At 36.3% G+C, this 15,501-nt stretch overlaps 1 protein-coding gene across 8 annotated transcripts in view; it reads left to right on the forward strand.

Moving 5' to 3' along the window:
• The first annotated feature begins 836 nt into the window (after positions 1–836).
• The window catches only part of zc3h18 (zinc finger CCCH-type containing 18), a 43,838-nt gene continuing 29,173 nt past the window's right edge, over positions 837–15,501 (forward strand). For 4 of the 8 annotated variants that reach the window (XM_084408937.1, XM_084408936.1, XM_084408933.1 and 1 more), the window contains exons 1-9: positions 844–1,371; positions 2,267–3,162; positions 4,116–4,200; positions 7,190–7,347; positions 7,438–7,533; positions 7,615–7,772; positions 8,835–8,864; positions 10,266–10,377; positions 10,642–10,928. In XM_084408937.1, coding sequence (XP_084265063.1) covers positions 2,278–3,162; positions 4,116–4,200; positions 7,190–7,347; positions 7,438–7,533; positions 7,615–7,772; positions 8,835–8,864; positions 10,266–10,377; positions 10,642–10,928 — 1,811 coding nt within the window. In that variant the 5' untranslated portion in view covers positions 844–1,371; positions 2,267–2,277. Of the gene's footprint in view, positions 1,413–2,266; positions 3,163–4,115; positions 4,201–7,189; positions 7,348–7,437; positions 7,534–7,614; positions 7,773–8,834; positions 8,865–10,265; positions 10,378–10,641; positions 10,929–15,501 lie in introns of all 8 variants that reach the window. The other 4 variants (XM_084408935.1, XM_084408938.1, XM_084408932.1 and 1 more) reach the window with 3 other exon arrangements.

Here is a 15,501-nt window from a genome sequence, read left to right on the forward strand (position 1 = left end):
AACTTTCTAAACCTCTTTTAGTCCACTCATTTTATGAAAAAAGGTTGAACAAATTGCAACAGAAGCAAACTCAACTGATTTTGTCTCAACATGTCCTGAGTAAGGGAAAAAAAGCCCCGAAGAATCCCAATAGGGGAAAGTTTCGAAAAAGCCCCAAATATACCCCATTCATACGCCTATGAATGTCACTATGAAAATTACTGAGTTGATTACTTACATCAAGACAAACAAAAAATGTATTACAAGTTTTTTTAAATTGTTTGTTAACATGGACAAACGGTGCATAATCTAATTACGTATGTGCTAATTTGCATAAATACCACAACATATCTAAACATTGGGTATAGCCAGGTGAAAATGTATTTTTGAATCTTGTTGACAAATAACAGTAAAATACTTAATGTTAAGGTCTGAATGGAACCCATTTAGGCTACCCATGAACATTAATACATAGAGGCAGGAAGAAAAAGAATGAATAGGGCGTATGGGGTATATTTGGGGCTTTTCCGAAACTTTCCCCTAATGGGATTCTTCAGGACTTTTTTTCCCTTACATATTTGAGGACACAAAATCAGTTGAGTTTGCTTCTGTTGCAATTTGTTCAAGGTTGATCCCCATTTTGGCGTACAATGACTGGACTATTTTGATATGATTTATTTTTTATAACTTTTTATGTAATATTTGTTCCTGTAAGTATGATATTACGCCTCAGTATATTTATGTATTGTGTACGTAATATGTTTCTTTTTCATTGTTTCCTAGCAATAATTAATAATAACGTCGTCCTTTCTGTTACTTGTTTGTGAATTGTGTTCTACTCAAAAAATCATCTTGTCGAGCTTTGATGACGTCTGGGTAATGGCCGCTCTCACTGTGTCGTGCAGGGTTTATGAATTTCTCCGGTAGAGAAAAATAAGAACCCCAGACAGATCGTTCATTGTTTGAGCACAGTCACCCCAAGGAAAGAGACCGGGTGACTCCCTACACTGAGACCCTGTCTCTTGAGACTCTGTGGTTTGAAAGGTGACCGAATGTGTTTTAATACGCGATGTCCGTGTGTTGTGCAGGAGGGAACGCTTTATTGTTGCATGAGATTTTAGCCAGTGTGCATCGAAGAAACATTGTGCAACGCCGTAACTCGCGAATTTAGATTTAGAAAGTTACGTATGTGTTATTTAAGCACGAGTCTCGGCGTTTAAGCGACGCAGTCGTTCGGGAAATGTCGGAAATGGTGTCGTTTTCTAGTGTGCGGGCAGGATTCGGGCCTGTTAGCCGCATCGCCATCAACGAGCTCTCCCGTTAAAGATAAAGCGGCTAGTAAGACATGTGTCGGTCTCCCTCTCATGAATCCATTGCCTTAAATCTGAGAAGGTAAACAAGTTCCAGATGATTCAATGATTGGCCTTTGTGTGGTATGGAAAGTTGATTTTTAATAGTTTGAATGCGTTTAAGCTATTTTACGTTAGCAGGCTAATATAGAGGTGTTATTATGGAAGAACTAGTAAGGTACTTAATTCGTTTAATAAGAGCTACTTATCAAATTATCATGGTAACTATATTTTTCACCTTAATAACACTGATATTAACTTAACTTTGTGTTAGCCAGCCACTACTGTCATTCAAAAATATATTAATATGTAGTCTTGTGATATTTCTGAAAGCCAGTTTAGTATAATATATCTTCCACAGTAAAGCTTATTCTTTAGTAATTTTACAAATGATAGCTCATTTTTAAAAATATTTGTAAGTTTCTTGATTTGTTGATAATAGGAATATTTATAATTGTTTTATATTTAGTATCAAGTCAACCGCCTGATAGACAAAAGCATTAACACTGATGTTATTTGTGCCTGCTTGTTTGTTAGTAAGATGAGTTTTAGGAATAAAAAATAATTTTTAAAGCATATTTTTTGGAGACATTTAATTTAAATGTTATGGTTTCATGAAATGCATTATTGAATATAATGAAGTAATAATCATTTAAAAAAAACATGCCAAATATGTATTTACTAAAGTTGTTTTAAAAGTGTTTTCAGTAGTGTCAGTAAGCAAAGCCCCTTGTTTGGTTCTTGTCTAAAATGTTGCTGTGGTACAGTTCATTGTTTTATGCATATACCTACAAATATGTTAGATATTATTGGAGCAAGTGTTGTAATTCTGCTGTAGAGGGTTTCTGAGGGTTGAAGGTAAATCGTCTGTTTTGAATGTCGAATAAGTTTATTTTTGTTGAATTAACTGTTTGGCTTTCATTGAATGTCTGCTTCAGAGTTCTTGCTGATGGATACGCCTGAGAGCCCCACCCAGTCCCCACAATCTCCTGAGGAGGAAGAGAAGGGTCTCTCTGACAACGAGCTGCTGGAGTCGCCTGAGTCCCCAGCAGAAGTAGACAAGGGAGTGTCAGACAGTGAGCTCTTGAATGATGATGAAAATGAAGTACAGGGTGGAGGAGGAGACTCAGATTTTGAGGATGGAGACAGAGTAGCTACTGGTGGAGAAGATCCAGAGGATATTTCAGACCTGGAAGACTACAAGATAGACCGGGAGGAGAGAGAAGACGTCCACCAACAAAACCTTGGTTTGACGGCCCGAGGAAGCAGGCGGAATGCTAGCCTGGAGGAGGAAGAGGAAGAAATCCTTGAGACGCCGAGATCACCGGATCCTGACTCACCCGGCCCAGAACACGAGCTACCTTTCACCCCGGCGGAGGAGGAGGAACGAGACGAGGAGGATGAGCCAACCACCAAGCCTGGCCGTGCAGAGCTCGAGGAAGAGGATGATGATGAGGAAGAAGAGAGGAGGAGGCGGAGGAGGGCGGCGATGGTAGTGAGTGATTTGAAGGACGAATCTTCTGTGTCCAGAGATCTGGATGAACACGAGCTGGATTATGACGAGGAGGTTCCAGAAGAGATTAGTGCTGCTGCTCCTGAGGAGGACGAGGCAGAGAAGGGTCCCGCTGGGGAGGATGGAGAAGACGAGGAAGAGGATGATGAAGAGGAGGAGAAGAGACGGAAGAAAAAGGAAAGAAAACCAATTCTGCCTCCAGATAAAGACACACCGATGAGAAACTCAAGGGAAGACTCACGGGAAAGAGGCAGGAGAGATTCTTTCCGTGATAAAAAGAAAGAGGAAGATGATGGAGAGATTGATGAGGGAGAGATAGATGTAAGTATTTTGAAATCATTTGTGATTATCATATGATTATAGGAGCTGTTTAATCTCAGGTCACTACTGCTGAGTAGAGACATTTGTGACAGTTTTAATGGTTTCATGATCAAACATTCTATCCTTTCTTAGTAGCCTGAGTTTTTACTTTTTATGCAACATTTGTGGAGGTTAGCTGTGCATAATGCGCATCATTTTTTTGTGGATTGTTAGGCCAGGCCATAACAGTAGAGGGAGCCATTGAAATAATATATATATATATATTTTTTTTAAATCAGAATAAATGACACTGCAGCTAAAGCAGAAAATACTTAATCTCTCAATGTTAATTGATCACCTAATAAGGTTAATTATATAATATGTAAATACAAAATAAATATATATATATATATATATATACACACACACACTACCATTCAAAAGTTTGGGGGCAGTCAGATTATTGTATGTTCTTGAAAAAAGTCACCATGACTCTATTAATTCATTATCCATTTAAAACATCAATACTGAGAAATATTAGTTCAATTAAAAATAACTGTTTTCTGTTTAAATATATTTTAAAATGTATTTTTTTCCTGAAATGGCAAAGGAAGCGCACCATTACTCCAGTCTTCAGTGTCACATGACCTTAGTATGATCAGTCTAATATGTTGATTTGGCATTCAAGAAACACTTCTTTTTATTTATCAATGTTGTGAACAGTTGTGCTGCTTAATATTTTTGTGGAAACTGTGATACCTTTTTTAGGATTCTTGAAAATGAAAATATTGTAGAATAGGATTTACTGGTAGGCTATTTGAAATAGAAATCTTTTGTAACACTGTGAACAAGTCTTTACTGTAATGTTTGATCAATTTTATGCATCCTTGCTGAGTATTAATTTCTTAAGACCCCAAACTTTTGAATAGTCATTATTAATTGCTGTAATAGGTGTTTTTTCCTGTTCATTTCAGGATGATGACCTTGAAGAAGGGGAGGTTAAGGACCCCATGGACAGAAAGATCCGACCCCGGCCCATCTGCAGGTTTTTCATGAAAGGTAGTTCTTCATTCATCTGAATTCTCTGAATGGTTATACATCTTCTAATACTGCATTTCTAAATGTAATGATTCAGCTGATATCTGAACTAACTTTGATGTACGTACTTTGTAATCTGAGTTTATAATAAGTGATAATAGAAAGCTTGTTAACATCAAGGAACGTTTTTCAAGTTTGATATGCACGTCATTTGCATTTAGTTTGTTGTTATGTGTATGCCCAAATTACAACAGTAGGGGGAGCAATTGAATACAGTATCTCTCCCGTGAGCAAACGTATCCTCAGAGCAAATCCTGCAAACCAGCAGATGGCTTTGATGTTAATGTGATAAATTAATTTAATTATTTAAAAAGTATGAAACTATACACACCATTACTTAGCTATCTAAATGGGGACATTCTATAGACGTAATGGTTTTTATACTGTACAAACTGTATATTTTATCTCCTTACACTAACCCTACCCCTAAACCTACCCATCACACAAAACTTTCTGCATTTTTACATAAAAAAAACAACAACTTTAATTATAACCAGATGTACAAATGAGGATGACACTAAAGGGAGGTTTTTGGATCTGGATGGATCCATGCTTTCATGTTGTTTTCACCAAATTCTGACCCTACCATCTGAATGTCGCACAAATTGAGCCACATCAGACCAGGCAATGCTTTTTCCAATCTTCTATTGTCCGATTTTGCTGAGCCTGTGTGAATTGAAGCCTCAGTTTCTGGTTCTTATCTGACAGAATTGGCACCCGGTGTGTCTTTTGCTGCAGTAGCCCGTCTGCTTCAAGGTTCGACCTGTTATGCGTTCAGAGATGCTCTTCTGCGGACCTCGGTTGTTACGAGTGATTATTTGAGTTACTGCTGCTTCTCTATCAGCTTGAACCAGTCTGGTCATTCTCCTCTGACCTCTGGCATCAACAAGTTTCGCTCACAGAACTGCCGTTTACTGGATATTTTCTCTTTTTCAGCCCTTTCTCTGTAAAGCCTAGGCGAAGTGACACACACCCGCCTTCTCTCCCTCACGTAAATAGTTGAGAGAAAACGCATGTAGTGTGTAACGGTATATTGGATCTGTGCATAAAGTGACAGCAGCCTAATATTCCTAGTGCTGTCTGTCAGGTTAATCAAAGAACAAAAGACAAAGAGAAAATCACTCACTGCTCTTGACTGAATGACTTTTGTAATTAAGCATTAATCTGTATTTAATTTTTACAATGAATGAACCATCCAGTCAGTGTTATTCTACATTTGATTACTTTAAGTTCTGTTGTATTTCTTTCCTGAATTCTAATCTACTGTCTAACTTTAACTTAAACTTAAAAGCTGTTTTTACTTCATATCTCTTTATTAAATTGCATTTATTTGTGCTGTTGTTTGCAATTTGTTTATTTGTTCTTATTTTATTATTGACATTTTACTTTTGTTAGTAAACTAATTTTTGTTTGTATATGCATTGCTGTCAATTATAGTTATTATCGGAAGAAAATCGGAATCAGCAAAAATCTTCTACATTTGTAATCTACTACAACTACATTTTTTATCTTTTAAATTATACTTTCTAAAAAGCCTACTGCTTAAATACATTCAGACCCACAGCATTTGATCACTGGATTTACAGAAATCATTTCACTTTTAAGGGTTTTCTCAACATTGCAACATTACATATGTAATCAACTCCTGACAAACACATTAATTATCATTTGATCACTCAGTGAATCATTTAACCATATATTACTGTCTTTGGCAATGACAAATTCATGTTATTTCAAATGTACATGAGCTTTTTTTATCTGCTGAACCTTTGACCTAATATATTAACAATTAACTAATATATAAAAAGTAGCCCCTGAGATTTTAAGTTACCGGTAATAAGTTAGGTCAATAATAATAAATAATAGAATAAAGTTCATGGTTCACTGATGTAGGTTAATAGTTACATGACATGCAGGTAAACAAAATATTTTTGTATTGTTTTTAGCAGGTGTTTTATTTTGATTTGTTTTAAAATTATTTGGAAACTATTTTATAAAACTATTTTTTTATTTAATATTTTCATTATACTCATTATACTTTCATTCATAATTATACATTATCTGTAAAAGGGCAATTCCACGCAAAACTGTCACATCCATAACGCCAACACAATGCCATGGTATTTAGTTGGCGTTATGGATGTGACAGTTTTGCGCGGAATTGCCCAAAATGTAATGCACTTCATGTTGTTAACAAAGAAAGGAATGTATTTTCTTTCTCCATTCATTTTTATGTTCCGCATAAAAGAAAGTCATACAGGTTTGACATTACATGAGGTTAAGTAAATGTAAATAAACACAATTGTAATTTTGGGTGGGGAAAATCCCCATAATATGAAATTATTTTTTTTATGAAATTATACTCTAAATAAGAAAATATCAGTAGATGGTGGTAAATGTCTAAATGAATAAGTCATTGAGTCATTTATTCATTCATTTATTCAATTCGTTCAAATAGCTGGTTCATTCAGGAATGAAGTAAATGACACTCTTTATGAATGGTTGGTTCACCGATAAACTCAAACCGCGGATTCATTCAGTCACGAAACACTGCTGTGTATTGCTAGGAGATGCACAACAGTTCTGCTCTGGTTTTGAAGGTTATATTTTTGTTGGCATAACTGAGCAAAATATTTGTGTCTAAAATATTACACTTAACTTATTAATTTAACTTTTGTATAAAATCAATGTCACATTTGCACACATGCTATTCAGGATAAAATAAGCACTCGTGTGATATTGCACTCTTTACGCACGTGAGATTGCTTAACTGTATAATATGATATAAATATGAGATGGCAACTCGTACAGGGGCATTTTTCCCCTGATATCTTGAGTTTTAGGGGCATAATTTTTTTTTTTATATCATTCCACTTGATGCTTTTTTGTACCTTCATGGTCTGCTCAACATATTTAAATATCATAATGGCTTCTCTCTGGTCTCTGACAGGTAATTGCACATGGGGCATGATCTGTAGGTTCATCCATCCAGGAGTCAATGATAAAGGCAATTACTCCCTCATCTCCAAGCCAGACCCCTTCTCTCCTAACGGAGCTCCTCCTGGAGGAGGAGGAGGACCTCACCCCCTCATGCCTGCTAACCCCTGGGTATGCATCCTTTTTAATTCATTTTCTACTAATTTGTTTCTTCTTGAATTAAAATTGTTTAATTAATAATTGAATCTTCATTTCTTTCAGGGAACCCCTGCCGCAGAAGAGTTGCCTCCCCCTCCACCGCCTCTAGATCCTCCGGTGGAGAGCGCCTGGGAAAGAGGCCTTAGACATGCCAAAGAGGTACGGTTTTCAAAATACATTATATTAATGATGAAAGACATTGTAAGATTCCAACTCAAAAAAACTCTGCTTTCTCTTTAGGTGTTGAAGAAAGCCACCATCCGTAAAGAGCAGGAACCAGATTTCGAGGAAAAACGTTTTACCGTAACCATAGGTGAAGATGATCGAGACTTTGACAAAGAAAATGACTTCTTCAGGGAACGTGGCTATCGTATAACCAGAGAGATCAGAGATGCTGGGTAAGAAACCATAACTTATCAGTAGCTTATTAGAGTGTGATCTCTTCCACTTATCTTTGGTCACTGGTAAGTTTCTGCTGCTCCTTTAAAGGCATCATTTACTCACCCTCATGTCATTCCAAACCCTTAAGACTTTCATTCATCTTCGAAACACACATGAAGATATTTTTTATGAAATCTGAGAAATTGCTGTACTCACCATTGACAGTACACACAACTACAACTTTGACGCTTCAAAGAAGTTCATAGAGATTGTAAAACTAATCCATAGAAATTGAGCAGTTTGGTTCAAATTTTCTAAAGAGACACGATCGCTTTTTATGACGAACAGATTTAATTTAGGCTTTTATTCACATAAAACATTTATCAACACACATCAGATATGGTAAACGGAAGCTCAGGCATGTTCACTTGATGCGCAAGAACCATTGAGGTTCATTCACGTGTTACGCAGCACGTTTGAGCTTCAGCAAGAACCAATGAGGTTTGTTTCTTATACATCCAGCAAGTGCAGTTGCGCTTCTGTTTATGTTCGCTGATCAATGTTTAAATGTAAATAAAAGCATAAATTAAATCTGTTCATCATATAAAGTGATCAAACCTCTTCAGAAAATTTACTAAACCACTTTGTTCATATGGATTAGTATGACGATCTCTTTAAGCGACAAAGTGGTAACTGCGTGGACTGTCAATGAGGGGACAAAAATATCTCAGATTTCATTTAAAATATCTGCATTTGCGATTCGAAGTTGAACGAAAGTCTTACGGGTTTGGAATGACATGATGAGGGCGAGTGAGTGATGAAATTTTTTTCATTTTGGGGTAATAAACTAAGCCTTTAATTTCAAATGTGGGTAGTTTGTTAAAAAGTAATGGGTAATTGTCATCCATCTAAAACTATTGTTTTGCTCAAATGGCAAAATGGAAAAAAGCTTTAATGATGCCCTGTCACTGAACCAAAATATACTATGATCCTCAAATATTCATGTACATTTTAACTGAATTATTATTGATTAAAAAAAGCACTCTAATTTTGACCCTTTTTCTCTCTCTGCATTGCAGTGATATTGAATTCAGAGATCCAGGTTACGGGTGAGTACTATAAATGAAATGCTTCCCCTCAATAGTATATTAACCATCTATTAACTTGTACCCCCTCACTTAGGGATTGGCAATATACCGGTAAACATGATTAACCGGTAGAAAATTTGGACCATCGTCTCTATCGCAGTTAAAGGGATAGTTCACTTTGAAATAAATTTTTGATATGTTTTAGCTTACCTCAAGGGCATCCAAGATGTAGGTGTCTTTGTTTCCGCAGTAGTTTCAATTTTGATATTTTTAGGTCAAACCGTTCTTGTCTGTCAGTCATATAATGCAGGTCGATGGTCACTGTCTCAAAACACAAGCACAGAGTCCAAATTAAAACAATTCCCCATCGTCCAAATGAAACAATTCCCCATCATAAGTACACATTGATGGCCTAAGACACGAAACGAGCGGTTTGTGTGAGAAAACGAACAGTATTTATATCGTTGTTATCTCTTGAACACAGCACACGTCCAAATGATCTGACGGCGCGGGCGGGTATAGATATATACATAGATGTCGCCTTGGCTACGGTTTCGTTCCAATGAACTGCAGTAGCGAAGGCGACATCTAGTGTATACATCTATACCCGCCCGCGGGCGGGTATAGATGTATACACTAGATGTCGCTTGGCTACGGTTTCGTTCCAATGAACTGCAGTAGCCAAGGCGACTTCTATTTATATATCTATACCCGCCCGCGCCGTCAGATCATTTGGACGTGTGCTGTGTTCAAGAGTTAACAACGATATAAATACTGTTCGTTTTCTCACACAAACCGCTCGTTTCGTGTCTTAGGCCATCAATGTGTACTTATGATGGGGAATTGTTTAATTTGGACGATGGGGAATTGTTTTAATTTGGACTCTGTGCTTGTGTTTTGAGACAGTGACCATCGACCTGCATTATATGACTGACAGACAAGAACGGTTTGACCTAAAAATATCAAAATTGAAACTACTGCGGAAAAAAAGACACCTACATCTTGGATGCCCTTGAGGTAAGCTAAAACATACCAAAATTTTATTTCAAAGTGAACTATCCCTTTAAACTCAAGTGACATTGCTGTGGTACGCCGTCACGAAAGCTTATCGTTTGCATGCGTTTTTAAGCATTGCCGTTTAAATAAAGGTGATTTTTAAACTGTTGAAAAGCAATGAGCAGCGAAAGACAACTCATTTCAGTACGCTCTCTGAGAGATGCGCGCACATGAAGCCGCTTCTTAGCACGTGAGATAGATGTACACATATATATATATATATATATATATATATATATATATCGTGAAATAAAATTACTCATATCATGACATTGGTCATATTGCCCACCCCTACCCTCAATATTCATTTAAACCCCAGTTTATCACTCTTCCCAACTGTATTTTTAACAACCTTTTCTGTGGTAGTGATCCATATGGTGACCCATACTACGATTATGAGATGGAAGCTTTTTGGCGAGGAGGCCAGTATGAGAATTTCCGAGTGCAGTACACAGAGACCCCACTGCCGTACTACCCTGTGAGTGATGTAGTGTTCATCTGTTTTACTTGTTTTTTGTTATTTCTTCCAAAGGGCTTTTAGCATAAAACTAAAATGCGAAGTTACTTATCTTTTAAATATTCACAGTGTGCATGTATATGATGTGTTTGCCAAATTATGCCAAAATTGTGTATAATACAAAAATATAGAATGTAGCAGAATTAAGTATCCCTGAGAGCTGTGTACATGTATTTGTACTACTGAACAACTGAGATTTTTTTTCTTCTTTCTCTTGTGCATCAGGACCGAGAGCGGGAGCGTGATCCACGTGAGCGCCACAGGGAGAGGGAACGGGAGAACGAGAGAGACCATCGTGAGAGGGAGCGCAGGCAGAGAGAGCGGGAAAGGGAAAGAGAGCGGGAACGGGAGAAAGAGAGCCGCCGAAGGAAGGAGGAGTGGGAAAGAGATCGTCTGAAACGTGACGAAAAGGAGGGAAGGCCAAGAGAGCGGCCTCCCAGAGAGCCACGGGAGAAAAAGGATGAGAAGGAGAAGCCACTCAAACCACGTTCGCCCACAAACATGCCACCCAGGTCAGTTTCAAGCTTCCTACAGTCTTAGATGGAACAAAGTCCAATAACGACTGATGCATATTGCGCTCTAAAATCACAAAACTGACGAAATCTGTCTGTTCCAGTTTGATTGCCTGGCTGCTATGCATCTTTTTGGGATGTAGGTTTTAAGTTGTATTTTGAAGTCTGGTGCAATGAGTGCCACCTGAATTAGTATAATACCTGTATTTTGTAAAAGTGTAGAACGTTTAAGCTCATTTGGTACTTCTTTTTGGATGGATGGAAATTCTGACCACAAATTCTACATGCACTTCCACTAATTTCTTTGGTGTTTTCTATGCAGTCATTCACAGAGACTGCTGCATTTTAAATTCAGCGAGCGTCCCCTTTTTGTATGCTGGTCTGTTGTTGTGGTAGAATCAAATTCAGATTTAATTGTGTGACAAACTGTGGTTATACTTGTTTTGCATGTTGGTCATATTGTCTCTTTTCTTGGTTAGCGAGAAGTTTCTTTTCAAATAAGCTACTATGTGCACCAGACTCCATGTTGATAGGGTTGTCAAAAGGACTGGTACTTGGGTACCAAGTTGATACTCCGAGTCTGAGCGCGATTTGTTCCCGGTGCCCCCCGTAGCATTTGTCTGGTTTCACACTCAACTTGATTCTATCGAACCCTGGTGCACTTGCGTTTATCTTACATTATCACAATTGTGCACGCCGCATGATAGAAAACAGAACATGGTCAATATATTGTTTTTTTTATTAATTTGGTGCTATTCATAGTTTTCATTCATGCGTCTAAATCGAGTTGTTGCACCACTTAATTTTAAACGCCAAATAACAATTCTGGGATTACATTTCTAACCTGTAATTAAAACCATCTATGATTAATTTGCCAATTAAACAGCAACAATGTTAATATTCCATTTCCTTTTTTATTGACCACCAGAAACACTCTTTCTGACAACAGTAGCTCTTGCCGATAAAGGAAATAATCTTGTAAAAAGTCAACTGTCTTTATAAACCACTACGCATAGGTGGAGGGTGAACCAACGCCAGGCTAAGGAGATGCTTAATTCTTATGGGTCCAACTACCCACGCTTAGAAAGTGCCTTAATGTACTAAAACACACACCTTTTTGATGATTCATTCTATTCAGGTGAATATGTTAAAATGCTATTAACATTTTCAGTTTGTTAATGAATGAATTAATAGAGCCTTGTTGTAAAGTGTTACCAAACAATAATAAAGAATCAGAACATTTTCAATCAAGACTAAGGCATGTAATAGTCCAGATTAAAATGTAAAAATGTTTAAGTTTGAAAATAAATAGCCTAATTAAGTATATATTTAAGTATTTGGTGCTGCGATAAACACCATGACTGCAAATGCATGTTTAAAACGTTAAGAAACAGAAAGTAGCGCAGCTGCTTTATGGCGTTACTGGAGTAACGGCTGCGTTTCTGCTGTTTCATCAGTGTCATCTGCTGTCAGAGCGTGAATGTGCATTTTCTCTCAGCACGTCTACCTCACTCGTTCCGCTATGCACTTCTGATGCTTGTTAAACATCAGAGGTGCACGCATGCCTCTGACGCAGCATACAGCAGTGTTCTACATTTTAACTGGTTGATGGGAAAAGTATTGTTAAAATAAAAAAAACAGAATAATTCTTATTTCTATTGACAGAATGTTTGCCAGTTCAGTACAAATTGTGGAGTTGAGGAACTGAGTAGTAGAAATGTATAGTTGTATATTATCTTTAAAAAATCAAACTAACTAAAACTTGAAGGATAAAATAAAGACACAAAAAGACACGTTTTAGTCATGTATGTTATGTTTAAACAGTTAATGAACATAAAATTAATTTAAAACGCAGCTTTGGCCTCAATTAACATTCATATTAATTCTTTGTGGAAAGCACTTCAGGGTGCCTTTTCTTCTATTAGATTACTTGCACTGTTGTTGCAGTTGTAACTAGTTTGAATGCGCATTCTAATTCTTCTGGAATTTAGGTATTTCCTGACATTTTAACAATAGTCTTTTCAAGTTGGGTTTATTTCCCCTCACAGCAATTTCTTTATCACTGTATTCACTTAACCACAGACTCAGATTGCATATTTGATTATGGTCACTTTATGGGAAAATTCCTGGAGATTCATATCTCATGGCCACACCAGTGCTGCTCTTTTGACCTACGCTCTCTTTTGTCAGCTCTCATTTTTCCTCAATAAAAAAAAAAGAGATTCGCATTTCATTCATTAAGCCAAGATCCCACACAATAAATTTCCCCTCTCACATGAGCAAATCCCTCGTGTTCTCAGAATTCTGCAATGGGAGACTGTGAAATGCATGAATCTGCCCCATGATACTTGCACAGAGTCATTCACCAGGCAGGGTAGGAAGAGATTCACACCTAGCCAGCTTGTTTGACTGCAAAGAATGCTGTTGTGTCTCAAATTTCTCAAATTTCTAAAAAGAAGTTCTGATGTAACTCTCCCCATTTTGTGTGAACATAACAATTTAGTCAGCTTGAAACTTGAGAAAACACTGTCATTTATTTATGTCTGCCCCTTTGTCTTTGATCTATAAACATAGTTTCAGTTCCACTGATCTTATTTGAAAGTGAAAACTTGAACACACACTACATTTTGTTAAACTGTTAAAATTGTGTATTTTCTCATTGCTAAAATACTTTCTCCTATCATTGTATGAAACGCTTAGACAAATATTATAATATTTAAATATTTTTAGAATGTATATTTTTATTTATTTAAAAAAATATTTTTTATTATTGTATATCATTGTGTATGTACGTGTGTATATATTAGGGCTGTCATGATTCCTTGATTAAATTCGAGTACTCTATTTAAAAAAAAAAAATCCTCTATTGCAATTTACCCATGTCAAGTAACCGGCAAAACACCGGAAGTGGCTCATTCCAAGGTTGATAATCCATGAATTATTACACCATTTTGTAAGGCTGCACGATTTTATTACGATTTAAATACGATTTATTAAAACCATTTTAAAACCATACTATAGCATAGTGCCATTGTGAATTCGCAAAGACTGCGATTCAATTAAATAAATATATGCTTTACGAGTTTAATATATATGTACATGCCCTTTAATTATTTACGTGTGTTTCAGAGCAGCTCCGTTCACGTTGCTCCACACGATGTCACAAACTGTTCTCATTTACTAATATAAGTTAATGTTAAATGAACACAAGAGTTGTGAGAAAATAGGATGTTTGTCAGATCCGGGTCATGTCTTTAAAGTGACAGCAGCCTATTAAACCTAGTGCTGTCTGTCAAATGTTAAGACAATGAGAAAATCACTCGCTTCTCTTGATTAAATAACGTTTGTAGCTTTAATAATACTAAATATTTGAGGACCCCCTCGAAAATGAGATGTTCCATCTCAAGGGGTTATCCTTAATAAAATGAAATGAAATAAGGATTAGCCACTGAAGTGTTTGGTAACTTTATTCAATTTCTGTTCCTACCTGAAAATCTTAAAGGGGTGGTATAATGCCCTTTTCACAAGATGTAAAATAAGTCTTTGATGTCCCCAGAGTGTGTATGTGAAGTTTCAGCTCAAAATACCCCACAGATATTTTTATATAGCATGTTAATATTGTCTGTGCGCAAAAACGCACCGTTTTTTCTGCACTGTAAAAAAAATTCTAACCTCCCCAACTCAAAATGTTCTAGTGACTGGTCACATCTAAATTTTTCAATTGGCCCAAGTGAATTTGATCAATTGTTGCAGTAGTCTGTTAACATTGGCTCAATGAGAAATAATACGTTGAACCAATTGAAAAAACATTACGTTTACCAAACCATGTTATTGACCCAATTATATATTTTAAATTGTAGTAGCATTCTTTTTTTTGTTTTACCAAAACTAAAAATGTATATTGGTAAATTTATATTAGTAAAATAATTATTCCCCTTTGCCCTCCAAATTTTTTTTTTTATAACATCATTATATATTAAATGCTCAAGCCATTCTGCCAGTTTATTTAATAATATAATAGTTTATTAAATACATTTTATTAAATCTACAACAGTATTGTGAAAATACCTTAAAATGGTAAATACATTGAAATTTTCTGCACAATAGACCTTAAAAATCATGCATTTAAATTCAGGATTCTGATAAGATACACACTGCTGATGAATTGCACCTTACATTAACAAAATCACAATTAGGCCTATTTGAAAAACATAAATTATCTGCAAACACATCAAAAAATACCATAAAATGTAAGTAACTGGGGAGTGTACTCACCCAGTGTTAAGAGATTTACAAATATTTTGTTAGACTGTAAAAGTCACGCGCAAAAAAAGGAAAACCGGAAAGTACTTCAGGGTTACTTCACTCAGTGTTTAGTGTAATTTCATCTGAATTTTAGTATTCTCATGATGTCCTCTTAAATTGAGAGGAGATGTCCTTAAAATCACAGATGTCACAAGAAAATGTGGCATTCTCCTTAATGCCAGTCTTTGGATGTGCCCTCCACAGACGTGTTTTTAAAGCCCCAAATACAAACACATTCTGGGTGTAAACCGGGAAAGGAAGTTGCATT

The sequence above is a fragment of the Rutilus rutilus genome (assembly GCF_951802725.1).
Source record: "Rutilus rutilus genome assembly, chromosome: 5".
Classification (NCBI taxonomy): domain Eukaryota; kingdom Metazoa; phylum Chordata; class Actinopteri; order Cypriniformes; family Leuciscidae; genus Rutilus; species Rutilus rutilus.